Raw genomic sequence first — 25,049 nt, forward strand, 5'->3', positions numbered from 1 at the left:
TAGGGGTAAACTTGTTTTTTTCATGAGATCATTACAAATGTGACCTCACCGCCACCACCTGCAGTCTGAAGTGGTGCAGTTTGTTTTGCCCTTTTTAAACTCTGCCACATCAATCTGCTGCATGCCTAGACCAGGCCATATTTACCCAGGAATCTCTGTTTCTGGAAAGGATGTGTTTGTGTGTGTGAGGAATAAAGTGGTTTCTAAATGTTTTTCTAAAAATAATTTAGATCAATGGTGAGAAGAAGGGTTCAGCAGAAAGAAAGGAGCAGCCTGAAACTGGTAGTGACATGTACAAATTAGTTCTCTCTCCCACCCTAAAACCCTGGCTAGGTAGGCCAGCCTCAGCAGAGTACAAGCAAAGAGTGGGTGTGCACTACAGAAGGGTGTTCATGGAAATAGGCCCCGATAGAACAGAAAAAAGAAACTCTCCTTTCCCCTCCCCATATTATATCCACTGGGACCAAGGGGAGATTTCTTCCCACCCTGAAATATGGAATTCCTGGATATGAGCAAATGCTATCTTGCAAACATGCCCAAGGGAAACTCTTATTGGATTGTATGGCCGCACCATGGAGCATTCTTCTGAAGCAATTGAAATAGCCCAAAGGGAAAAAAAAAGAATCCTTTCTGACTGCTTTGGGCTATGGACTGAATGTGTCCATAATCATACTGTTTCCACACTTCCTGAACCATAATCACCTTGCGGCTGTCATCAGTTGTGTCCCAAATTTTGCAGTGGTCAAATTTTGCAGTGGCCAATCTTGCTGCAGCCATCATGTTTTCCAGTAGCTACCCATGCTCTTTTCCATTTGTCCAAACAGAATCAGCATGGACTGCATATCACTGTTCTCTTCAGTGTCTTACTAATTACATTAGATATCTTGCAAAACAACTTCACAGCTGACCAGTGCCACCATACAGAAATAGCAGAACTGTGCACTTATAAGCAGTTGTCAGAATAAAGCTAACAGACATTCTTGTTCCATTTGAATCTGCTGGTCTGGTCTTGCTGGTGGTTCTGGCCTGGGTGCATGCAGGTGATGGTCCCTAGCCTAGTGGTCAGTAACAGAGGTCTGAATGACCTTCCTTTCATTATTGCAGCTACAGGGCACTAGGAGCAAGATCTTTGGGTCAGGAAGGAGGAAAGCTAGCTTCCTGCAGCTGTTCGTTCTCTGGCCAGCATCTGGGACAAGGCTAATCTTCCCTTTGTCATGGCAATACCCCTTGGAAGGGAGGGATTGCAGGTTTTTGTGGTGCTTGGTCCTTGGGCTGGTGGTAGAGAGAGGCTGGCGCATGCTCACTGCTGTTGAGAAGCTTTGTTTTATCATAAATGTGTTTCAGTAAAACAGCTGAGAACCCACCGTCTTCTCTTTTTCTGGGAGAATATTGTATTTCTGCAGAGGGGTTTTGTAGCAGGAACTCCTTTGCATATTAGGCCACACACCCCTGATGTAGCCAATCCTCCTGGAGCTTACAGTAGGCTCAGTAATAAGAGCCCTGTAAGCTCTTGGAGGATTGGCAACATCAGGGGTGTGTGACCTAATGTGCAGAGGAGTTCCTGCTACAAAAACCCTTTATTTCAGTAATCTTTCAGTTATTTGCAGAAGTTCCCGTAGTAGGCTGTGCCTCACTTTACATTGCCCTTTCTAAATAGCTGCTGTTCCTCCAGGAGGGATCACAGCGGAGAAACTGTTTATGATGATGATGGACAAGAGCATCAAGCTAATGGTCATGGATGCCCGGAGCCTGAAGGATTATCAGGAGTCCTGCATTATCAACTCCATCAGCGTTCCAGAAGAGGCTATCAGTCCTGGGTATGAAATGAACTTTTCCTAGCAGAACCTGAGCCTGCTCCGGCGGGGAGGGTGGGATATAAATAAAATGTATTATTATTAACATATGAACATATGAAGCTGCCTTGTACTGAATCAGACCTTTGGTCCATCAAACTCAGTACTGTCTTCTCAGACTGGCAGCTACTCTCCAGGGTCTCAAGCTGAGGTTTTTCACACCTATTTGCCTGGACCCTTTTTTGGAGATGCCAGGGATTGAACCTGGGACCTTCTGCTTCCCAAGTAGATGCTCTACCACTGAGCCACCGTCCTTCCCTTAAGACTTACATACTCGTTGGATGTTTACTGTTTGTCGGAAGCAGAACAGGGAAGAAAATGTTGTGGCATCTGTTTCTCCAGCTGCAATAAAAAGAGCTCAAGCATGCACACCTTTTTCTCTTTATTGGGGGTGTTTAGTAGGACTGTGGAACTTTTTACCAGGGGATATGGTAGTGCTCACTAGTGTAAATGAATCAAAAAGAAAAAAAAAGGACTCAACAAGCCTCAACAATATTCTTATGAAGAACACAAAGGCAAAGCTGAGGCATCACTTTATACTCTTAGAGGGCTGGGAGAATGTGAGGAAAGAAGTATAACCCCTGTGGAATAATCCTGATTTAATTGACAGCAACATGGTAGTGATGGTAGGTAGCAATATTCCCATCAGTATTTGGTTTATTTTACGTCATTTATGCCCAGCTTTCTCTCCATGGCACAAGTCTCCAGATCCTGGTCCAGCAGACCAACCACTGCACGGTGCTTGCCCTCAGTGTGTTACATGAGGAGGGAAGGGGGACGTATTAAGTAATTCTGGGGGCATCGATGGGTTCTGGGCAGGGGGGGAGCATTCCAAGGGAGTGAATGAAAGCATTTGTTGGTTCAGGGTGGAGTTGTGGCTGATTCCCTCTCCCTTCATTCTGCTCACTGCTACCATGCTGGGTCTCTTTGATAAGGAGCCAGTTTTGACTTGTGGGGGTGAGCAAGGAAGTAGGTAGGCTGATCTTCCCAGCACAAATTTAAAAAGACATGCCAGGATATGGACTTTGTAGTCCTGGGCCTTGTTCTCAGGCACACACACCATTGGTGTGAGAAGGCACTCAGGTGCTAGTAGCTAACTAACCTTAGAAACAGTGTTCTCCTAGTGCCGTGATCAATGTGCCAGTTTGGTTAAGTGCATGGACTCTTATCTGGGAGAACCAGGTTTGATTCCCCACTCCTCCACTTGCAACTGCTGGATTGGCCTTGGGTCAGCCATAGCTCTCACAGAGTTGTCTTTGAAAGGGCGGCTTCTGGGAGAGCTCTCTCGGCCCCACCCACCTCACAGGGTGCCTGTTGTGGGGAAGGAAGGTAAAGGAGATTGTGAGCCGCTCTGAGACTCTTGAGATCCAGAGTGGCAGGTGGGATATAAATCCAATATCACCTTCTTCTGCATAGTCTAGCCTCCCAGAGTTGGGCTGGTTTGTTTTATTTTTGTTGCATGGAAGTCTAGATTGCAAGGTACAAGGTTGGGGCAACTGATCATGTCCTGCCCTTGCACCGCATAAGTGGCAAATTGACTCGTTGAGTTGAAATATTTTCTTGTGTTCCTTCATTATATGCTTGTTTCAGAGTCACCGCTAACTGGATCGAAGCTAAACTCCCAGATGCTTCCAAAGAGCCTTGGAAAGAAAGGGGGCAAGTCAATTATATTGTTCTGCTTGACTGGTTTAGTTCTGTAAAAGACTTGCAATTAGGAACACCCCTGTGGAGCCTCAAAGATGCACTTTTCAAGGTGAGAAGATTCAGGCTTACATCTGTCTAATTACCTTGGATCAGAGAAACTCAGTAGACATAATCTTGACATTCAGATGTCAGTGTTTTTATAAAGCCTGTCAACAAACTGAAGCTTTTGTTTAGTTTATTGTTTCAAGGGCTGTTAATTAAGTGTATATAAATTTCCATGTGGGATATTGGCCTCATGCATACATGGTTAAGTATTTTGTCCAAATGTGGTTTAAGATTGGCCACATAGTAGGAGATTAAAATAGTTTGAGGTGGCTTTATGCTAGTACTACATCTGTATTGGGCTGTAGGCAGTTTTCAAGATAAAGCATGGTTTTGTTGCACACTTGGGGATCTTACGCCAAAGTTAAAACATCAGACTGTGGCTAAATATGATGTCTTCTCAGGCCATTGAATGAAAGGGCTGTGGCAACATAATGTTTTCAGTCTTTGCACTGATTGTTCCAGTGTAATTTCAAAAAGCTAGAAAGGAAGAGATGTTCTTTAAGCAGCATTGCATGGCTTTTTAATGTCTCTCTATGTATATGTGCACGTGTGTATGCGACAGTAATTTAGACTGGAAAAGGTAGGCAGGGAAAAAGCTTCATTTCCTCTTTCGGTCTTTAGTGGCTATTTGTTATCTGTGTGATGCTGAACCAAACTTCTTGCATTTAAAATAAGGTGTTCCAGAGTGTATGCAGTGAGTCCTGTGCTAGCTATTATTTTTGCAAAAAAGTGTTACATACAATTTTGTTGTCAGATGTTAAATTCCAAAATCTCGTTCTCGGTCCTTTGCCACATTTTATACATTAATGCAATCGGATTGAAGTGTGGCTCGGAATGTTTTTTGGGTATGGATTTTTGGGGTGGTGTGGGGTTGGGATTTCTTTTGGTAAACTACCCCATCTTTCACTTTCAGTGGGAAAGTAAAGCTGTACTACAGAATGAGCCCTTGGTCTTAGAAGGAGGGTATGAGAACTGGCTTCTCTGCTATCCCCAGTACACAACAAATGCAAAAGTAACTCCACCCCAACGCAGCAAGAACGAAGCAGTGTCTGTCTCACGTGAGTATGAAAGACACGTTTCTCACGTAAGTCTTTCTAGTACTGCAGTCCTGTGCATTACTTTCTTGGGAGCAACTCCTATGGAAAGCAGTGGGATTTGCTGCCGAAAGATCAGGATATAGAGGTTCTCTTCCAAAACATGCTTATTTTAATTATTTTAAATTTTTAGCATTATTTCCCTACCAGAAAAAGACCCAGGTGATTTACAACCATCAGAATACACTGATGTTCTAAAAATCAGTACCCAGCATCTTCCTCACTCTGTGCCATCAAATGTTTGCTTTTTAAAGGGCCTTTTAAAATACAGCTTGAGAAATAAACCCAGTCCTTCCCCCTCCCCCTGCCATTTGCTTTCACATTTGCAAAGTCTCATTCTAGGTGATACATTGCCTAATAAATGCAGGCCGGGAAAATAATCTGTGTGCTACACAAGGCTTTCCACCTGCTTTACATTCAAAATAGGGAAGGAAATAAAGGCACCATGTAACCAGCTAGAAGTTGCATTTTTGTCTATCTGAACTGGTTTTATATCTTCTCTGACTGCTTCCTCTACTGCAAAGACATGCAGGATGCAAACTGAAATAAATATAAATAGCTCAAAACCCCTTCCATATGCTATGCCAAATTATTTTCTGGTTCATAAAGTGATCAATTTAGTTAGTTTGCAGTATTTCATTTGCTTCTTCTGACCATCTGGTTCTGTAGTCTGTGTAGGTAGGGAAGGCAGCAGGGCTTTTTTTGAGCAGGAATGCAGTTCCAGCTGGCTTTGGCATCGGGGTGTGGCCTAATATGCAAATAAGTTCCTGCTGGGCTTTTCTACAAAAAGCCCTGTGAAAAACAATGGTGATGTCAGGGGATGTGGCCTAATATGCAAATGAGTGCCTGTTGGGCTTTTTCTACAAAAAAAGGCCTGGAAGGCAGCATTGTGTAGTTTTATCTTATAAGATCTTAGAAGCTAAGAGGTTGGTGCCTGGATGGGGAACCATAAGTTGGTTGCAGCTTGATGGCACTTACATACATCATCTGCAGATAGTACCATACCATTACTAGAGTAGCTCTTCGCATTGTGAAGATTTCTCTCTCCCCACCCACCCACCTCAGCTTTAAAATGCTCCTTCTTTTTGTGGTTTTCTAGTGGATTTTACATACCCATCTTTGGAAGAGCCAGCTCCACCTGTGGTACCAGTTGTCCATGTCAAACCTTCCACCATTGAAATGCCTGAAAGACCTGAAATGGCAAATGACAAGGAAGGGAGAGGGGAGACACTGAAACCAGCAACTCCTACTGGATCCGTTGCTGTTGCTGCTAAGTCCGATGGCACATCTTCTGTTTTGCAGCCAGCATCTTCTGTGAAGATTATTCCTCAGGTCAGCTGTACAGCACTTTCCAGTCCTCTTAGTAAGGGGAAAGGGAGAAAGGAGGAGACAAGTTTGTTCTTATATAGGTTGTTCAAGGCACTTCTCTCCTTTTTTTTCTGGGGCAGTTGCCTACATTCACCAAATCACAAGCTACTTTTGAAATTTGGATCTTTGGGGGAGGGAGAGCTGCTCATCTGTGAAATGGAGCAGCCTCACTAAGGGTCTGTTCAAACCCTGTTCTAGTCCCCACCCCTTGGAAGTTTTCCTGGAAGGAATGAAGCCTTGGGGTCATGCCCTCCTGCCCTAGAGCCATGAATGCCCTCAAGCGGTCTCTCCTGAGCCTGAGAGACTGATAAAATTAGTATTTATCTAGCACTTCAAAGTGTTCAGAGCTTGTAAGGCAAGCAAGATCAGCCATGCGCAGTACTTGGATGGGAGACCACCAAGGAAGACTTGGGTTGCTGTGCAGAAGAAGGCAGTGGCAAATCACCTCTGGGGCTCTCTTGTTTGGAACACCCTGCAGATGGAGTCAGCAGGAGTTCACTGCAACTCAATAGTACCTTCTTCAAAATCTTCAAGTTGCTTTATCTTGTTACAATCCATACAGCAGCCCTGTAAGGTAGATCAGCATTATCTCCATGTGGCAGGTGTGAAGGACTGAGAGAATGGCATGCCTGAGGCCCCCTAGTGAGTCCATGGGGGAGGTGAAGTTTAGACCGGGCACTTCCTGATTCACAGTGCAGTCTCATAACCACTGTGCTGTGCATGGCTGAGGTTGCATCCTCACAGGAGCAGGAGAGATCTTGTGTTCAACCTGATCTCTCCCCCAGCACATTTGTGGGTATGGAAAACCACAGATACCATCCAAACAGAGGGTGAATGCATGCAGTCAGTTGTATGTTGCCTAAATAAGTTGCTTGGCCATAGGAAGTTTTAGCTGTACAACAACCTTTCATCCAAAGAAAAATGATAGTAAAGCCTAGTCTTTTTTTAAAAATAGTTTCATCTTTTTATTTTAACATTGATCCAGATTGATCGTACAAAAAAGCCTTCAGTAAAAATTCCAGATGATGCTAATAGGTCAAAAGCGGAGAGCCCAACCATTGGCAAGCAGATGGTTTCAAATGGAAAAGTAGTTCCTGATCGTTCCACAAAACCCCCATTGGATACAAAACCTGGTCTGGCAGAGGAAGAGAAAGGCCACGAGCTGACAGAAAAGGAGAAGAGCAAGCAAGAAAAAGAGCTGCAGGAGAAAAACCAGGAAGAACAGAGAGAGTGGCTCAGACAGGAGAAGCAAGACCAAAGGCAGAAAGGCAGAGTGGAACAGGAAGAAATGGAAAGTAAGGAAAAAACAAAAGAAGAAATGGAGAGAGGCGAAAGAGAACCACAGGCTAGCAGAGAGATGGACGAAAAGCAGGAGCTGGAGAAAGCCCCCACAGAGCTAAAAGAAATTAAAAAAACAAGTCAAATTGTAAGTGAGACCCCCCCAGAAGGGAGGAAAAAACTAGATGTTGGGAGCAACTTTGTCAATGAAAAAGAAAAGGTCACCCGGACGCCAGAAGCACAAAGGCGGAGATTTGCAGAGGAGTCTCGGGCAGCTGCGAGGGGGGATTTGGTCTCAAACAAGGTGAGCAGCTCAGCCGGTGTAAAAACAAAGCAGAGAGTCTCCCTTGCAAAGTGCTTTTATTTTCAGGCTGGATTCTGAGAAAAGGGGCCTTGCTTCTAAAAGAGTGTGCCATTTAAACTAAATGGTGTTTCAGCCGTAGCACTACCATGAGGCAGGGCCAGGTCTGTGCCTCAGGGAGCTAATGGGCAACAGGGAGTTTGCAAGGAAGCAAGGAAGGAAGGCAGTGCAACATTCACCCTTGTGGTGGTGGGCCTCCCTCTCCTCTGTCCTCTCAGGCGGCGGGGGTGAGGCGTGTGGTCTAATCACAACAGGTCTGGCCAAACCAGGGGCCGGGGGAAGGGGAGTTTCTCTCTGTTCACCAGGGCAACAAAAGCCAGTTTGAGTCTAGCTACGACCTGTGCTGGGGGGAAGCTCAGGGAGGCTGTACTTTCCATTTTTGTCTAATGTTCTTATATTGGATGTAGTGATGGCTTGAAGCATAGATGGCTTTAGAATGGAATTTAGGTAGATAGCTCCAACAGTGGCTATTAGCCACAATGAATAAAGGGGCAGAGCATTAATCCAGAGGAATTTAGGTAGATAGCTCCAACAGTGGCTATTAGCCACAATGAATAAAGGGGCAGAGCATTAATCCAGAGGAATTTAGGTAGATAGCTCCAACAGTGGCTATTAGCCACAGTGAATAAAGGGGCAGTAGCATTAATCCAGAGGCAGTAACAATACCAAGGCTAAGAGGAAATATCAAAGGGGACCTGTATGCTTTTGTTTGTTGACCTCCATGGCAACTGGTTGGCCATTGTATGAAACACACATGAAGGTGCCATATACTGAATCAGACCATCAAGGTCAGTTTTGTGAACTCTGACCAGCAGTGGGTTTCCAGGGTCTCGGGTCTTTCCCATCACCTACTACCTGATTTTTGTTAAAAGTGGAGATGCCATGGATTGAACATGGGCCCTGCATGCAAAGTGGAGGCTTTTCCACTAAACCAGTGCCCCTCTCCCATAAAATGCTGGACTAGATGGACTACTGGTCTGCTCTAGCAGGGCATCTCTGATGTTTTCATTGCTCCCAGACCGTGAGTAGAAGCTGCAACAGCCACTTTCTGCTTTTCTAGGCGGCAGAGATTTCCTGAGTCACCATACAGTTACACTCTCCACATACCCCCCTTCACATACCCCTCCTGCTGAAAACTTTTGTCTGGTGATATTTGGGAGTATCTGGCTTTGACAGTTAGAACAGCCTTGCAGTTAAAATCCATACAGGTTACCAGGCTACAAAAATGTTTTACTTGCCTTTGTTCTCTGCCTGTGTCCATGCTGAATGTAACAAAACTGAAGTCTTTGTCTGGGAAAGCATTCATCTGGTATTTAGATGAAAATTTTAACACAAGCAGAAGTAATAGAATGCACTAACTGCAAATATATTAAGAGACCATTATCTGGAATTATAACCAAGTGCCTCTGATGGAGGGTAGGGGTCTCTGCTTCCCCCTCCACAGACCAAGTTAATAAGCATAATATGGTCCCCAACTATGATAGTTAAAGATCAGCTCTTCCCACACAGCTGGCATGTATTTGAGGCAAATTATATCCTCAGCACTTAATTAAGGTCTTCTGAATGCACTAGTAATAAGGCTGGTTGTGGGGTGCTAGAAATTTGCTATGGGTGAATTTCTTGTCCTTGGCAGGGGGCTGGGGAGGGAAGGAAAAGATAAAGGGAGGCAAGGTATGTCAGGAAGGCAGTGGTTGAGAAGGGAAATGGAGAAAGTGGGGAAATGTGAGGTAGGTTATCAGAGAAGGGGGTCTTTCTGAAGATACCCCCTTCTCTGATAACCTAAGCTTTGGTCCCCACTGTGAAAAAAGACTGCACTTTTCCTAGACAGAGGCTGCAAGGGGGGGAGATAGAAAGCAATCTACCAGAAAGAAGAGATGGGGTAGATTGCTTTCTATATCCCCCCCCCCCGCAGCCTCTGTCTAGGAAAAGTGCAGTCTTTTTTCACAGTGGGGACCAAAGCAACTTACATCATTCTCCTCTCCCTACTTTTTATCTGCAGGACAACAACCCTGTGAGGCAGGTTAGGCTGAAAGTCTGTGACTCGTCCAAAAGTCTGTGACTTGTCTGAAATCACTCAGAGCTTCCACAGCAAGAAGCTGGATCTGGCAGACCCTGATCTGAAGTGCCAACTGCCATGTCACACTGGCTGTCGGGGGGGGGGGGGGCAAGGCGGTGACCTCAGCAGGGCATAATGTCTCAGAGTGTACCATTTTCTCCCGGGGAACTGGTATCTGCCCATCTGGAGAGCAGCTGTAGTTCTATCTCCAGGCCATGCCTGGAGATTGGCAACAATGGTTCCCCAGGAGGAACTGGCTGGCTTGGGGGTGGAGTCTATGGCACTGTACCTGTCTGAGTTCCCATTCTTCCTCAAATCTCACCTTCTCCAGGCTCCACCCCTCTAATCTCCAAGAATTTCCCAACCTGGAGTTGGCAACCCTCTCTCCTTCCCAGCCAACTCTCAGCCTACCTTTATCTGGCCCCTCACTTTCCATCTCCCCCCCCCCTCCCCGTCTTTCTCCACAGTGGGGATCAAAGCAGCTTATATAATTTTCCTTTTGATTTGCACAACCCTATGAGGTAGGTTAGGCTGTGACCGGCCTGAAATCCCCCAGTCAGCTTCCACAGTAGGAACCTGGGTCTGGCAGACCCTTCCCTGAAGCGCTGACTGTCACATCACAGTGGCTGTCAAAGTGATTGTGGGCTGAAATCATATATCATACTTCCACTTAAATGTACTTTAAATATAATAATTTTAAGAGATGAACTGAGCTCTCTCTCTCACATTTACTAAAGAACTGCAGCACCATCCCCTTCCAACGATACATCAGTGGAGTATTTAAAACATTTTAAAATCATACCAGAAACCTATTATTTCCCTGAGGATCTAATGGAACACCATTTGTGAATCTTTACTATATCTCTGTGTCTTATACCTTTAAGAAAGAAATATCCAAGACACAGCTGCATGGAGTTACCTAGAATAGTTTTCTTTAAGTAGAGTTAGTTTTCAAGCTTGTTGGAGAGAGCATTTTGCCAGTAAAATTCAGAAGGCTTTTGCATCTAGTTATAGAAGAGGTTCAGGATTGGTTCTAAATTGCTTCTAAATTAAACACTTAAGTGGTATTGAGAGCATTTTGTTATCAAAATTCAGAAGGCTTTTGCATTTGGTTAGAAAGAGGTTCAGGAATAGCTGGCTCCTGATAAATGTAATTTAGAGAGCATTTGACCAGCCAAATCCAGAAAGCTTTTGGATCTGGTCAGGGAAGAGATTGAGGACTGGCTTGCCTCTAGTATAAATATAAACACTTAAGTGAGATTGAGAGGTAAGTTCTTAATAATCATCAAAAATATATATTTTTTAAAATTACTCATTTAAAAATTTTGAAAGTTATCCACTTCCATCCAGCTTTGTGTTGTAGCTTGCTATAATCACCATGGTTTATTCCCACTTGAGAAATTCTGAAGAAAATAAAGAGGTTGCAGAGAGCATTTTGCCAGCCAAATTCAGAAGGCTTTTGCATCTGTTTAGAGAAGAGGTTAAGACCTGACTGGCTCCCAGTATTAACACTGAATTGTAATAAGAAGCTGACAACTTTGAAGAAAATAAAAATACTCCTGAGGAAGACTTTTGATGAAATGAGCCAGGTGCTTGTTGGATGGACTTTTCTTTGCAATCTTGCAAAGCTGAGCTTCTTTATAATGTGTTTAAAAATGATTTATATGGCTACTTAAAATGTTTTACTTAATATACTATTAGCCAGTATATCACAGTAGGTGGGTGGGTTTGTTTGTTTGTTTTGTATTTTCTGAACAGGAGCAAGCAGCCAGGCCTAGTTAAGTCATACCAGTCAGGTGGCATCAAAATAGGCCTGGAAAGGGCCTCCTCCCCTCACTGCCTTTTACTGACAGAACCAAGCTTGGCTGTAGGGTTGCCAGGTCCAACTCAGAAAATACCTGGGGACTTGGGTGGTGGAGCCAGGAGACTTTCCCATTCCCCCCCTCCCCGGCCAAAAAAAATAAAATTACAACATTGCCATTCCCTTGAATACAGTCTTCATTTCCTTGTCCCCCCCCAACAGCTGACTGCACTTCCACTAAATTAAAGTGAGCACACACAATCTCTCTCACAAGGCAGCCAAATAAACACAGTTTACAAGCACACACTTTTGTGATCTCACTGGGAAAATTTACTCACCAGAACCATCTGCTGTATTTCAACCAACTTCTTAAGACTAACAGGAATATGAAAATAGAGCAGCCTGCCTTTTATACACTCAGGCTCCAGAAGCCCTCAGCCAATAGGGGGAAGGCTTTCTGTGTTTGTTTCCCTCCCCCTCCCACCCTCAGCCAATGGAATGCAACAGACCTTGATTGATGGTTTGATGGGCCAAAGGTTGATGCAGTACAGTCCTAATCAATCAAGGTGCTCCATTTTGCCACCATGAAAGGGCTTTTATATTCTTATTATTATTATTAGGTAGCTTGCAGGTAGGGTTGCCAATCCCCAGGTGGGGGCAGGGGATCCCCCGGTTTGGAAGCCTTCCCCCCCCTTCAGGGTCATCAGAAAGCGGGGGGAGGGGAGGGAAATGTCTGCTGGGAACTCTGTTATTCCCTATGAAGATTTATTCGCATAGAAAATAATGGATAATTGATCCGTGGGGCTCTGGGGGGACTGATTTTTGAGGTAGAGGCACTGAATTTTCAGTACAGCATCTAGTGCCTCTCCCCAAAATATCCCCCAAGTTTCAAAACGATTGGACCAGGGGGTCCAATTCTATGAGCCCCAAAAGAAGGCGCCCCTATCCTTTATTATTTCCTATGGAAGGAAGGAATTGAAAAGGTGTGCCATCCCTTTAAATGTGATGGACAGAACTCCCTTTGGAGTTCAATTATGCTTGTCACAGCCTTGATCTTGGCTCCACCCCCAAAGTCTCCTGGCTGCACCTCCAAAGTCCCCAGATATTTCTTAAATTGGACTTGGCAACCCTACTTGAAAACTACCATGTAGACTTCCCAATTCCCAGGTCCCAGCGGGGGATCCCCCGATTTTACAGGCTTACTCCTGCCCCCAGTCAGCTGGCTGGCAGGAGGAAGCCCCGCCCCCACAGCCACCACCTACCTCTAAAGCTCAGGCAGGTTTAGAAACCTGCAAACGGTGTGTGTTTCTGTTGTTTGTGTGCCTTTAAAGTTGAACAGGAAACAGGAAGCACTTCATGGGGCAACAGCAGCTTCTGTTTGTTTTGCTTTCGTTTTCAGAGCAAGTAACCAGACCCAGTAACTGTGTACGTGTGTGTGAGAGAGAGGGAGGGTTGCCAATCCCCAGGTGGGGGCAGGGGATTTCCTGGTTTGGAGGCCCTCCCCCCCCCACTTTAGAAAGCGAGGGGGGGAGGGAAATGTCTACTGGGCACTCTTGTTATTCCCTATGGAGAACGATTCCCATAGGGAATAATGGGAAATTGATCTGCGGGTGTCTGGGACTCTGTTCTTTGAGGTAGAGGCACCAAATTTGCAGCATAGTATATGATGCCTTTTTCTAAAACACCCTCCAAGTTTCAAAAGGATTGGACCAGGGGGGCCAGTTCTCTGAGCCCCCAAAGAAGGTGCCCCTATCCTTCATTATTTCTAATTGAGGGAAGGCATTGGAAAGGTGTGCCGTCCCTTTAAATGTGATGGCCAGAACTCCCTTTGGAGTTCAATTGTACTTGTTCCAACCTGGCCCCACCCCAAAGTCCCCAGATATTTATTGAATTGGACTTGGCAACCCTACTACCAAGTCACAGGATGAGCATAACATTCCCTTGATCAGCAGTTTCTTTAAAATATTTATCAGTAGAACTAGCAAAAATCTTGTTTTGTGGGTCTGTATTCTCTTTAGCAATGAAAATGTTCTCTCACTATTTCTTTCTCATTTAGAGCAGTTTTTTAAAAATACAGAGCATTAATTAAAAGACCACTCTTTTTGAAGCTTTCTACATTTCTATATAAAAACTGAAAGTTTCCCTTTTAAAATCTCTTTTTTGCAGCAGACTGGGCTTAAAGAACATCCAGAAACAGAATCTCAAAAGCCAGGAGCCAGTAGAGAGGAAACTGAACAAGATTCTGAAAAAAATAAAGTAAATGCATTGTGCATAGCTCAAGCAATCTAGAGCAGTTGCCATAACATCAACTCATTTTGTATCTGTTGTCATGTAACTACTTCCTCTTTATAAGAGGAATCCATAACCATTTGTGTTATGTTTCATAAATACACGTGTTTCCCAATAAAAAGCAGATTCAGGGGATTGCTCATGTGCGATGTTGGTCATCTTGCTGCTAGGTTAAAAACTTCTTTAGAACTTTGAGTTCTTCAGCATGAAGTGCCTTTTTTGTTCTGGGATCTCTTCAGGACACTAAAAGTTAGTGCAGGAAGTGAGTTGTCTGGTTTCATTGTTTTATGTATGCAGGAGGTTGATAATACTTAGGCGAACCCTCAGAGAAAGTTTCTTGGGCAAGACCACCTGTTGAGCTCTGAGTAGAGGTGCAATTAGAATGACAGACTTCCCCACAGATTCATTCTCTCAAGCCACTGAGCTCTCCAGCTGAACGCTCTGACCCATAGAGCTCAGATCCTTAGAAATTCACCTCCAGCGCTACCTTCACTAGTCAGTCCTTGTTCAACAGCTGTCTGTGCCCACACCTCAAGTCAGACTTCTTGCCTTCCAGATTCCCTCTCCCATTGTTGTCCATCTGCTGGCTCTTTGGAAAAGTTCCCAGATAGAGTTTTGCATTTGCCGAAATCATTGTGCTGTCCTTCTTTTGTATGCATCATCCCAAAGACAGGCAAAGTGCGCAATATGTTGTGTTCTTATCTTTTCTTGTGTCATAGTTTTCACCCCCCCCCCTTTTTTTTTAAGCCCCAGCGGGAACCATTAACAAGGGCCAGGAGTGAGGAGATGGGCAGGATAGTGCCAGGACTACCTTCTGGTTGGGTAAAGGTAAGCATAACTTCTAACGTTAATGTTGAGTGTCAATTAAAGGGGATGGGAGGAAAATTAGCTGGCTGAAGCCCATAAGGATTTCTAGAATCCTGAAGGATGAGGCTTTGGGATGTGGGCATGGGGTTTCCAGATCGTTCCTCACAAGCTCCCAGCATGTCTTTGCGTGATAGTTGTTCTGAACCATCTGAGGTTTCATTTAACTCTTCCCCATTTCTTTTTCTGCACACGTCCCTCGAAGTTTCTTGATCCGGTCACCGGGACCTTCCGTTACTATCATTCCCCAACCAACACCGTCCACATGTACCCACCAGAAATTACTCAGTCTGCCACGCCTCCTTCCACACCGCCCACTCATAAGCCAAAGCCCCAGACTGTTGTTGACCAACGGGAAAGGGAACACTCCAAGCTGAAGCGCTCTTACTCTTCGCCAGACATCACTCAGGCCATTCAAGAGGAAGAGAGGAAGAAAATCATCATCACGCCTACAGTTAATCGTGAGAATAAGTATGTCTGCTGCACCTGCCCTGATAGCCTTATAGGATCTCACTATCCCAAATAGTCTTATAGGATGTCACTATTCCAAATTACTTTAGAGCATTCCTATTAGCCCGATTGAATGCGCAGCTCACTCCTGTTATAAAGGGAAGATTAAGAAAGGTTCCTTACTCAGACTGCCTTTGTGATTGTCCTCTGGGGAAAATTGGTACTTTAATACATATTTTGTTGGAATGCCCTCTTTATTATTAGCCTTGGAAATAGGTTTTTAACACAGCACCTGTATAATTTTTCGTCTTTGTCTCACCGCAAGCTAGTTTTACTCCTTTTATCTGACCAATTTCCACTGTTGTTAGATTTTTCCCATTGGTTTAGTGTTGTATCCAGATAATGTTACTTAACAGATGGGGTTTTTTGACTATTCAAGACTTTTAGTCAATGAGCTTGAATCAGATTAAAGGAAAGGAAAGGATATAGTTCTGTGGGATATTTGCTAAATGTGGTGTGGCGGTTAGTGGGACACATGAAGGATCATAGATGCTTGACATTACTGGTTTAGGCGTTCTGAGAGATATAGGATCTATGAACAGCAAGCATTATATTTTAGACAGAATAAGGTCTCAGCCATCGCTGCATCATGGCTGTGGACAAGGCTGTGTTATTTTAACCAGTCAATGCCACTTGCCTGAACAAAAAAACTATTTTGAGTTGTTGCTTGGCTTTACTTGCCCCTTCTCCCTTATTTATAATTCATTTCTTGGTAGAAAACCCAGAGGGATGGAACATATAAATGGAATAAGCGGCTTCTAAAAAACAATGTATCAAGAATGAAAATGTTTTCTCTGTTTAATCGTTGCCTCTTTCTTACAGACCCTCAAGCTATACAAAAGCTGAAATATCGAGGCTTTCTGCTTCTCAGATTCGTAATCTCAACCCCGTGTTTGGAGGACAGGGACCAGCCCTCACAGGCCTTCGAAACTTAGGAAACACCTGCTACATGAACTCTGTCTTACAATGTCTTTGCAACACGCCACACCTGGCAGATTATTTCAACAGAAATTTCTATCAGGATGATATCAACAGGTAATTGAACTCTTTTTGGTTGATGAGATTATTTTCTTTAGTCCACATCTGTGTGCAAAAATTATTACTTTTTTCAGAAATGCTACAAATGTTTCAAAAATAACACAGTCATTTTTAAAAATTGTAGTGCTTTCTTTAACGGCAATGTCTGCAACAAGTAAGTCTGAGGTGGATTAACAGTGGAAGATATTCAGTGCATCAGAAAGAAATGTTGGGTTTTACCACTGGGCTGCTGTCTGTGGGGTACACAGCAGGCTAGGGAAATGTATTTATGGTCCCTTGACCTTCTTGGAACTTGTAGGAAATGAGCCACCAGCATTAATATCCTAAACAGAAAAAGGACTCTGCCAATCAGCAGCTTTTGTCTGTAGATGGTATTAATTCTCCCTCATCACAGAGAGGTGTGCTGTTGTTTCAATCATCTAGGATGGCCAAGGCTAGCCTGCTCTCATCAGATTTCAGAAGCTAAACAGGGTCAGCCTTGGCTAGTACATGGATGGGAGACCACCAGGGAAGGCCATGGTTGCTGTGCAGGGGCAAGCGATGGCAAACCTTCACTGTATCCACTGGATGGGAGACTACCAGGGAAGTCCATGGTTGCTATGCAGAGGCAAGTGATGGCAAACCCTCAGTTTGCCTCTTACCTTAAAAACCTTATGGGGTCTGCACACATCACCTGTGACTTGATGGCACTTTCCATCACGAGATGACTGAGGAATCAGCTTTGGTGTAACTTATCTTATGATAAGGAATTAATTTTGGAAAACCTGATGGGGATGTTCTGTTCTTTGGCACAATGTTTTCTAACTGCATTCTTGGGTAATTTCAAAAGCACTTCTACAGGAAAATGCTAGCTTGGCTCATGCTGCAAGTGTCTTGATATTGGAAACAATCATGATAATATCTTCTTAGATGAGCTAATAGCGCAGGTTTTTTATACCATGCTGTCCCTATTCTGCCCCACAGGTCTCTAACAGAGTGGTCCCAAGAGCTACACCCTTGTATGCCTTCAGAAGACTCAGGAGGTTGTTAGCTCTGCTGAGGACCGATTGCAGTGTTGTGTCTGGAAAAGACCCATTTAGAGATGCTTTGTAAGTTGTAGACTTATTACAGATAGCTGCATTTGCAGAGATAGTGAACGAATAATCCTGAAAGTCACATCACTCTCGTGTTGACACCTTTTGTTTCAGATTTTTGTTGTTGTTGTTCTGCTTGGATACTGCTGGCCATTTAAATTCTTGTGTTTGCTGCAGGTCAAACCTCTTGGGTCACAAAGGTGAAGTGGCAGAGGAGTTCGGCATAATCATGAAGGCTCTCTGGACTGGGCAATACAGATATATTAGTCCAAAAGATTTTAAAGTCACCATTGGGAAGATCAATGACCAGTTTGCAGGGTACAGTCAGCAAGACTCTCAAGAAATGCTCCTGTTCTTAATGGACGGTCTGCATGAAGACTTAAATAAAGTGAGTTATATTCTTGTCAGTATTTCACACATAACGTTTGGCAATGTAGTGTTATAAAACAGGAGTGTGAAATTCACACTGTTTCTCTTCCCCCATTTCTCAGATGCTGGGTTTGCAAGCGGTTTGCATAACTTGTACATCTGCTTGTTTAAAAGCTGTATTTTTAAAATGTTTATTTTAAAGCCTGAGGCTCTCAAGCCGTTTGATACTTAAAAACAATGTAAATCAAAACAAAAGTTTATGCATCTAATTTGTACTACCACAAGCAGGGGGTATAACCAGGGCTTTTTTTGAATAGTTCCGGCTGGCTTGGCACCAGGGGGTGTGGCCTAATATGCAAATGAGTTCCTGCTGGTGCTTTTTCTACCCAAAAAAGTCCTGGGTGAATTATTCCCACTGTTTCCCACCCCAACCTTCGATCCTGCCTTTGCTCTAGGATTAATTTAATTTAATTTAATTTGCGACTTATACCCCGCCCTATCCCACTAGGCGGGCTCAGAGCGGCTTACAACATTAAAACATTGCAATAACAATAAAACATATCTAATTAAACACAACAGATTTAAAAACTCATAAACATAATACATAAAATAGAGGATCATAACTCCAACAGTAATACGGCCAGAAGCCACAGTTTGGCAGTTGGTACAACTTCAGCTGATCAGCACCACTTAGCACAGCTTCAGGTCATTGATACCACTCATACCCTGACCAACTCAAGCACAAAGGTAGTAAAGTGCTGGGGGAAGGTTTCAGAGGAAGCTCGGTAAATTAAAAGCCTGGTGGAAGAGCCTTACAGGCCCTTTGGAACTTAGGTAAGTCCCGCAGGGCCCAGATCTCCAGCGGGAGCTCATTCTACCAGGCAGGGGCCCAAATTGAAAAGGCTCTGTTCCTCACTGATGCCAACCAGGCATCCTTAGGACCAGGGATCACAACAAGATGTTGTGTGAATGATCTCAAAGCCTGGGGGCAGGGGGGCTCATATAGGGAGAGGCGGCCCTGAAGATCTGCAGGCCCAGGCTGCATAGGGCCTTAAAGGATGATAATATTAGGGTGAGAACAGGATAGAAAACAGCCCCAGTACAGAAAAATACTATTTTACACAGTACTTTATTTAGCAAATTCTTTTTCTTGAGATATGAGATAGGCACTGGTCAAAAGGTAGAGGAAAATTCACGAAGAGTTGGGTCATGTTGACTTGACTAAAAATAGAATCTCCACTCACAAAATAGGTGGAATTCTGCATCACCAGGTGCTGTATGGAAAGAGTGGAAGCATCCTCATGGGTATTGGACTGGCTTCAGCCAGATAGGGGGTGGGATAGCCTTTTGATTTAATGTAACAGCACAGTGCTTGTATTTTGAAAAGCAATTGCACATCTAAACCAGGAACTAGGCACGTGGCTACCATAGTCTCTTAAGGCTGTCTACAGATAATCCTTGGCCGTTGTACATTCAAATGGGCCACCTTTAAATTCAGGGCCATCACATCAGGGCTGCCTTCTGTGCTAGCTCCTGTGAACTTGATGGGGGGGGGGGCTTGTTTGGCTTATTTAATGTAGCTAACATGGGAATCATTTTTGCCTGGCCTACTAAAGATCTGCTTTTCAGTCTCTTCTTCCCCCTCCTATTTTTACAAATACTCTGATGCCTCTTAGAGAGTAAGTAAATGAAAACTTAATTGTTTCTTCATCTTGTGTCTAGTGCATACGATTTTTAATGTGTTTGGCCATTTCACTGCTGCATGCCAGTTTTACCTCACTTTTCATCCAGAGGTGGGTTCACAAAGCAGCGTATAGCAATTTGAAATGCAGATATAAGTAAAAAAGGAAGCAGTACTGAGCGAGGGTCCAGGCATAGTGGAAGAAGGGCAGGCCGCTTCCCGTTCTCTGGCTTCAGTGATGACCAGTAGTATGTATGGGGATAGGATTTCACCCAGCATTGGTGGAATCTGGTATAAATCATGATTTTGTGGAATTGATAAATCCTCACTCCTAAATGGCAGCCATAAACCACTTTATAGTAGAGAACAGGTTTGCTAATATGGGGATTTGGTCGGTGTGTAGGAGTGTTTCTGGTACGCAAAACTTTCCAAGTGAAGAGGGCCCTGCAGCAAACCTCTGAACAGCTCTCATTAATCTTCTTTTCTTTGCCTGCACAGTGTTTGACCCTGCTGTGTGTGAGATTTGACCCAAAAAATTTCTGCTTTCTTCAAAACTCCTGCCTGAAGGAGGGAAAGAGCTTGTCAACATAGCAGGAAGGCTCAACATGTGTGTGTGCGTGTGCGTGTGGCATGTTCTTTCCTTCTTTCCATCACTGCACATGTTTTCATTCTTGTATGTGAAGCCATTCTGTGGTTCAGACACACTTCATAGTAATTCAGTTTCCCCTCTTCCCAGGCTGACAACAGAAAGCGCTATAAAGAAGAAAACAAGGACCACCTGGATGACTTCAAAGCGGCTGAGCTCGCTTGGCACAAGCACAAGCAGCTCAATGAGTCTATAATCGTTGCACTTTTCCAAGGCCAATTCAAATCAACGGTGCAGTGTTTGTCATGTCACAAAAAGTCCCGGACCTTTGAGGCTTTTATGTATCTGTCTTTGCCCCTCGCATCCACTAGTAAATGCACTCTACAGGTAAGTCCCGTGGGAGAGGTTAGGTCAGAAGTATAATATAATCCCTCAGATATACTGGCCACGAATCTTCTGCTCTGCCGTTGGCCTGCCAGCCGTCATGTTTACAGCCATCCCATTGGCTGAGGGTTGAGCCACTGTTTCACAGAGGATACATTCTAGCTGTATCTGAAGAAGTGAGCAGTGACTAATGAAAGCTCATTCCCTGCCACAAATGTTGTTAGTTATTAAGGTGCTGGAGGACTCTTGTTCCTGTGCTGTGCTGTCAAGTTTCTCCTCCCCCCCCCCACATCATCTGTAAGAAATGGGAAGGGGGTTCAGCCCAGGAGGATGCATTGAGCTTCAGTATCAGTTGCAATGCAGCAGTCTCTCTAATCTCTCTTTGGAATTCCATTGTAAGAGAGCTGCTACTCTTAGGTCAGCAACTGAATGTCCTGGAAGGTTAAAACGTCCCCCCACCACTGGTTTTTCAGTGTTTCTAATAGCAGCAGAAAAGAGCTGTCAGTGTGTTCTTGATGCACACTGCAGTCACAGCAGAAGTTGCAGACTCAAGTGGGAAGGGAGGGGTGTGTGGCTGGAAGAGATCCTGGCTTCAAGTGTGGCTCAGGAACATATGAACATATGAAGCTTGCCTTATACTGAATCAGACCCTCGGTCCATCAAAGTCAGTATTGTCTTCTCAGACTGGCAGCGGCTCTCCAGGGTCTCAAGCTGAGGTTTTTCACGCCTACTTGCCTGGACCCTTTTTAGTTGGAGATGCCAGGGATTGAACCTGGGACCTTCTGCTTACCAAGCAGATGTTCTACCACTGAGCCACCGTCCCTCTCCTATATAAAATATAGTCTTCCAGCTAGAGGCAGAAAGCTCTCCTGAACAATTCTGTTCTGCACATTTTGTTAAATGATAGAAGCGTGGGGCCCTTCCCAAGAGTCTCAGGCCGGTCATTCCACAGTGTGGGATCCACCGCAGGGAACGCGTGCGGGCAGCTGTCACTTTGACCTGGGTCGTGGAGTGGCACCTTCAGGAGAATTAGCTTACATGAGTGCAGCTGTCATGACAGAGCATTGCAGGAGAGGCGGTCCTGCAGGTATGCAACCCTTGTCCCTCTTGGAGAGGAACCCCTTTGAGAGGATTCTGAGGGCAGCCATATATTTAAGGCCTAGATTCGAGTCCAGAAGCAAGATTTTCAGGATATGAGCTTTTGAGAGTCAACGCACTCCCTTGGTCAGAGAGGTTGAGAGATTTGGTCTGGAGACCAGTTCCTATGAAGAAAGGCTGAAGGAGCTGGGCATGTTTAGCCTGGAGAGGAGGTGGCTGAGAGATGTATATGATCACCATCTTCAAGTACTTGAAGGGCTGTCATATAGAGGATGGTGTGGAATTGTTTTCTGGGCCCCAGAAGGTAGGACCAGAACCAATGGGTTGAAATTAAATCAAGTTTCCGGCTCAACATTAGGAAGAACTTCCTGAGCTGTTCCTCAGTGGAACAGGCTTCCTCGGGAGGTGGTGGGCTCTCCTTCCTTGGAGGTTTTTAAACAGAGGCTAGATGGTCATCTGACAGCAATGAAGATCCTGTGAATTTAGGGGGAAGTATTTGTGAGTTTCCTGCATTGTGCAGAGGGTTGGACTAGATGACTCTAGTGGTCCCAACTCTATGATTCTATTTTTCACTGCTTCCCACCAGGTTGGAAAAGAGCCAAAAGGCTACACTTCGTCTCTCCTGGGAGGTGGGGGAATCTGAACTGGCATTTAGGGATGAGTAGGTTATGCTTCTTTGATGCTTCCCTTTGTAATTCAGTTTTGTGCTCATTCTTACTCTGAAGCTTTGAACTGAGGCTGCCTTTGTCCTTTCCCACTTTAGGAATGCCTTAGATTATTCTCCAAAGAAGAAAAATTGACAGATAACAACAGATTTTATTGTAGCCATTGCAAGACTCGAAGAGATTCTTTGAAAAAGATAGAAATCTGGAAGCTGCCTCCTGTTCTTTTAGTGCACTTGAAAAGGTAAGGCTCAATCAAGGACAGATATGTTTGTAAGCACAAATGCCAGTCTAGCCTTTCTGAAAGTACTGAGAAGGGTAAGAAAGGAAACGCTGCATTCAGAAGCATAGTCTTGTCTCTTGTGCTTTGTTCCTCTCTGTGAGAAGTTACTACAGGAAGTTACCCAGAGTGCTTTGTACTCTCCAGGCAGGGAGCAGCATTTGCATGGTGAAGAATCCACCACTTGACATGGTTTGCTGGTGGGACTGCAGATGTGACTCACCCCACCCCCTCTTTTTGCAAGAGTCAGTCTGATTATAATGGGGGAAAACTTTTAAATGATCTGTTCTTGATGTGGGCTACTTAGCTTCTATTCATGCAAAGAACACATTTTGGAGAGGCAACATTTTGAAGATTGGTTTGACAGATGTGTACCTTGAGGAATCATTTGCAGGTAGGTCAGTGGGTAGAGGTGGTATCAGAATAGTTCTTATTTTAGGCGCCTTGTCTCTGTCAGGTTTTTGTTGTTGTTCCTTTTCTTCAGTAGACTCCTATTTTAGCAAATCAGATTCCTTTTTGGTCTTCCCTAGATTTTCCTATGATGGACGATGGAAGCAAAAGCTACAAACGTCTGTTGATTTCCCTCTGGAAAGCCTTGACCTTCAGCAATATGTTATTGGTCCCAAGAACAACTTGAGGAGATACAACCTGTTTGCAGTATCTGTAAGTGACTCCACAGCTTTGTGCCTTGCAAAGTGTAATAGTAACATAGATGATTTCCAGTTTTCCTTTTATGTTGTGGCTTGATCTTAGATGAAGCTCATTCAGTGATTTTGTTTTATTATCCACTTTGGCAGACCTCTATATGCTTATTTGTTAGTTCTTGTAGGGCAGGGGTGGCCAAATGTGCTTAACACAAGGGCCACATAGAATAAATGTCAGCTGTAGGTAGGAAGGAAGGAAGGAAAATAAATTGGAGGGAGAGGTGGAAAGAAAGCAACTTTAATTTTAAATGTGTTCTCCAAGCTGCTGGCTGGCTTGGCTTGGCGAAATCATTTAAAGAGAAATGCCTTCTCTAGTTTGGCTACCCTTGTTGTAGTATTTTCTCTCCTCTCGGCCTGTTTGCTTTGTATCTCATCTGTTACTGAATCCATACATGCAGCCCCTCTCCCCCAGCTGGTTAATTCATACAAACAGTGGGGGTGGCATGGGGGTTTCTTTTAATTGCAGCATTTTCCCCATTCTTTTAATTGCAGCCCTGGGCAGAGAGGATCCTCTAACTGTTAAAATCTCTGGTTCAATCTTTGTTCTTTGCAGAGCAGTTTTATCTTTGATTTTTAAGTTTTCAGGCCAAAAAAGAGAAAGAGCCTTATGAAATCCTAAGCTTCTTCCTGTTCCTCTTAGAATCACTATGGAGGGCTGGACGGAGGACACTACACGGCCTACTGTAAAAACGCTGCCAAACAGAGATGGTACAAGTTTGACGACCATGAAGTCTCCGACATCTCCTCCTCATCTGTTAGGTCCTCAGCTGCTTACATCCTCTTTTATACTTCTTTTGAACAGCGTGCGGCTGACCTAGCCACATAAAGCAGCGTTATTGGAGAAGGTTGGTCTCTGTCTCTCTTTTTTCTGAAAAGAAATGCACCATACCGCACTGAGCCACGCCACGTATAAGGTCACCGGCCAAGTAAGGAGACGGCTGCTGCAGTTTCTCCGCCAAGGCCCTCTTTCCTCTTAGTACTGTTGCTTAACATCTGAAAAGCCAGTGGTTAACAAGGCTGTTTAGTACTAAACAATTCATTTCAAAAGTTTTATTTTGTAATGCTGCTCCAAACTTATAGATCTAGCTTAGCCATTCTAAAGCCATTTAACATACAGGGTTTGTGAGATGTTCCAAAACCTAAAGCATATCTTTTAATTTTCTCTCTCCACGTTTATGGCCTTTTCACACTTCTAACCTTAAAAGCTTGATTCTACTGTGAATATCCTAGAAATGATGTAAACAGGTAGGAATGTAATGTGTATATATTGATTGCATACTTGCACATTATTGTATATAAGAGGTATGTGGTCCTTTGGTGAGCACTTACTGGAATGGGAAGGATTGCTTCTTTTTTTTTGTTTTGTCAAAATAACTTTAATTCTTATAGATAAGAAAGGGCAGAGCTGTATTTTTCTGTTGAGCTTTTATCAATCTGTGCACACATTTATGTATTCTAAATAACTGAGATGACTTTTCCTTTTAGTATTTAATATAAGAGTTTCATGTATTCATGCATTAAAATCTTGAGAAAATTATGTAAAAGTAGATGTCTGTTAAATGTCTGTTTATTTCAGACCGACAAGCTTTGGCTGTAGGGATTCCTGCACAGGGGAAAAGAGTTGGGACAGACCTTGGGTTTGTTGAGTAACAAATGGCCAAGGAGGTTTAGCAACAAGAGGGCAGAGCCTTGACCGATGTCCTTCCCAGGCCCGATCACACTTGTAGCTACCTGGCGAGGCAGAGAATAGATGGAGGCCCAGGACAAGTGCCCCATCCTTTTCCTCCAAGGTTTACAGGCTGTGACAGTTGATTAAACCTCCACTCCCCCCACCACCACCAACTGATCTATCAAGGTCAGTTTGATGACAAAGAAAAATTCTTTTTAAGTGATTTTAAAGAGAACTGTTTGCAAAGCCAGTTCTCACCATGCATTTGTATCAGAAGATTAC

General features: G+C 44.0%; 1 protein-coding gene across 2 annotated transcripts; it reads left to right on the forward strand.

Moving 5' to 3' along the window:
• Positions 1–235: 235 nt before the first annotated feature.
• On the forward strand, positions 236–24,645 carry LOC132587551 (ubiquitin carboxyl-terminal hydrolase 8-like). Of its 2 annotated transcripts, XM_060259836.1 has the most exons (15): positions 236–282; positions 1,658–1,817; positions 3,444–3,606; positions 4,516–4,660; positions 5,796–6,028; positions 7,050–7,646; positions 13,727–13,816; positions 14,603–14,677; positions 14,919–15,184; positions 16,046–16,258; positions 17,512–17,722; positions 20,121–20,357; positions 22,216–22,358; positions 22,925–23,057; positions 23,739–24,645. In XM_060259836.1, the coding sequence occupies exons 2-15, from the start codon at positions 1,699–1,701 to the stop codon at positions 23,922–23,924; spliced, it is 2,811 nt and encodes a 936-aa protein (XP_060115819.1). In that variant the 5' UTR covers positions 236–282; positions 1,658–1,698; the 3' UTR covers positions 23,925–24,645. The 2 variants fall into 2 exon arrangements, with proteins under 2 accessions (XP_060115819.1, XP_060115820.1); XM_060259837.1 differs by lacking the exon at positions 13,727–13,816.
• Positions 24,646–25,049: the final 404 nt, after the last annotated feature.

Source organism: Heteronotia binoei, chromosome 19 (assembly GCF_032191835.1).
Source record: "Heteronotia binoei isolate CCM8104 ecotype False Entrance Well chromosome 19, APGP_CSIRO_Hbin_v1, whole genome shotgun sequence".
In the NCBI taxonomy this organism is placed as follows: domain Eukaryota; kingdom Metazoa; phylum Chordata; class Lepidosauria; order Squamata; family Gekkonidae; genus Heteronotia; species Heteronotia binoei.

What these genes read in the sequence shown, in the direction of transcription:
- LOC132587551 (XM_060259836.1), top strand. Translation starts at nt 1,699, where the DNA reads ATGATGATGATGGACAAGAGCATCAAGCTAATGGTCATGGATGCCCGG. An exon ending in CTGTGAAGATTATTCCTCAG is followed by an intron (nt 6,029 to 7,049) that starts GTCAGCTGTACA and finishes ACATTGATCCAG; the next exon opens with ATTGATCGTACAAAAAAGCC. An exon ending in AAGATTCTGAAAAAAATAAA is followed by an intron (nt 13,817 to 14,602) that starts GTAAATGCATTG and finishes TTTAAGCCCCAG; the next exon opens with CGGGAACCATTAACAAGGGC.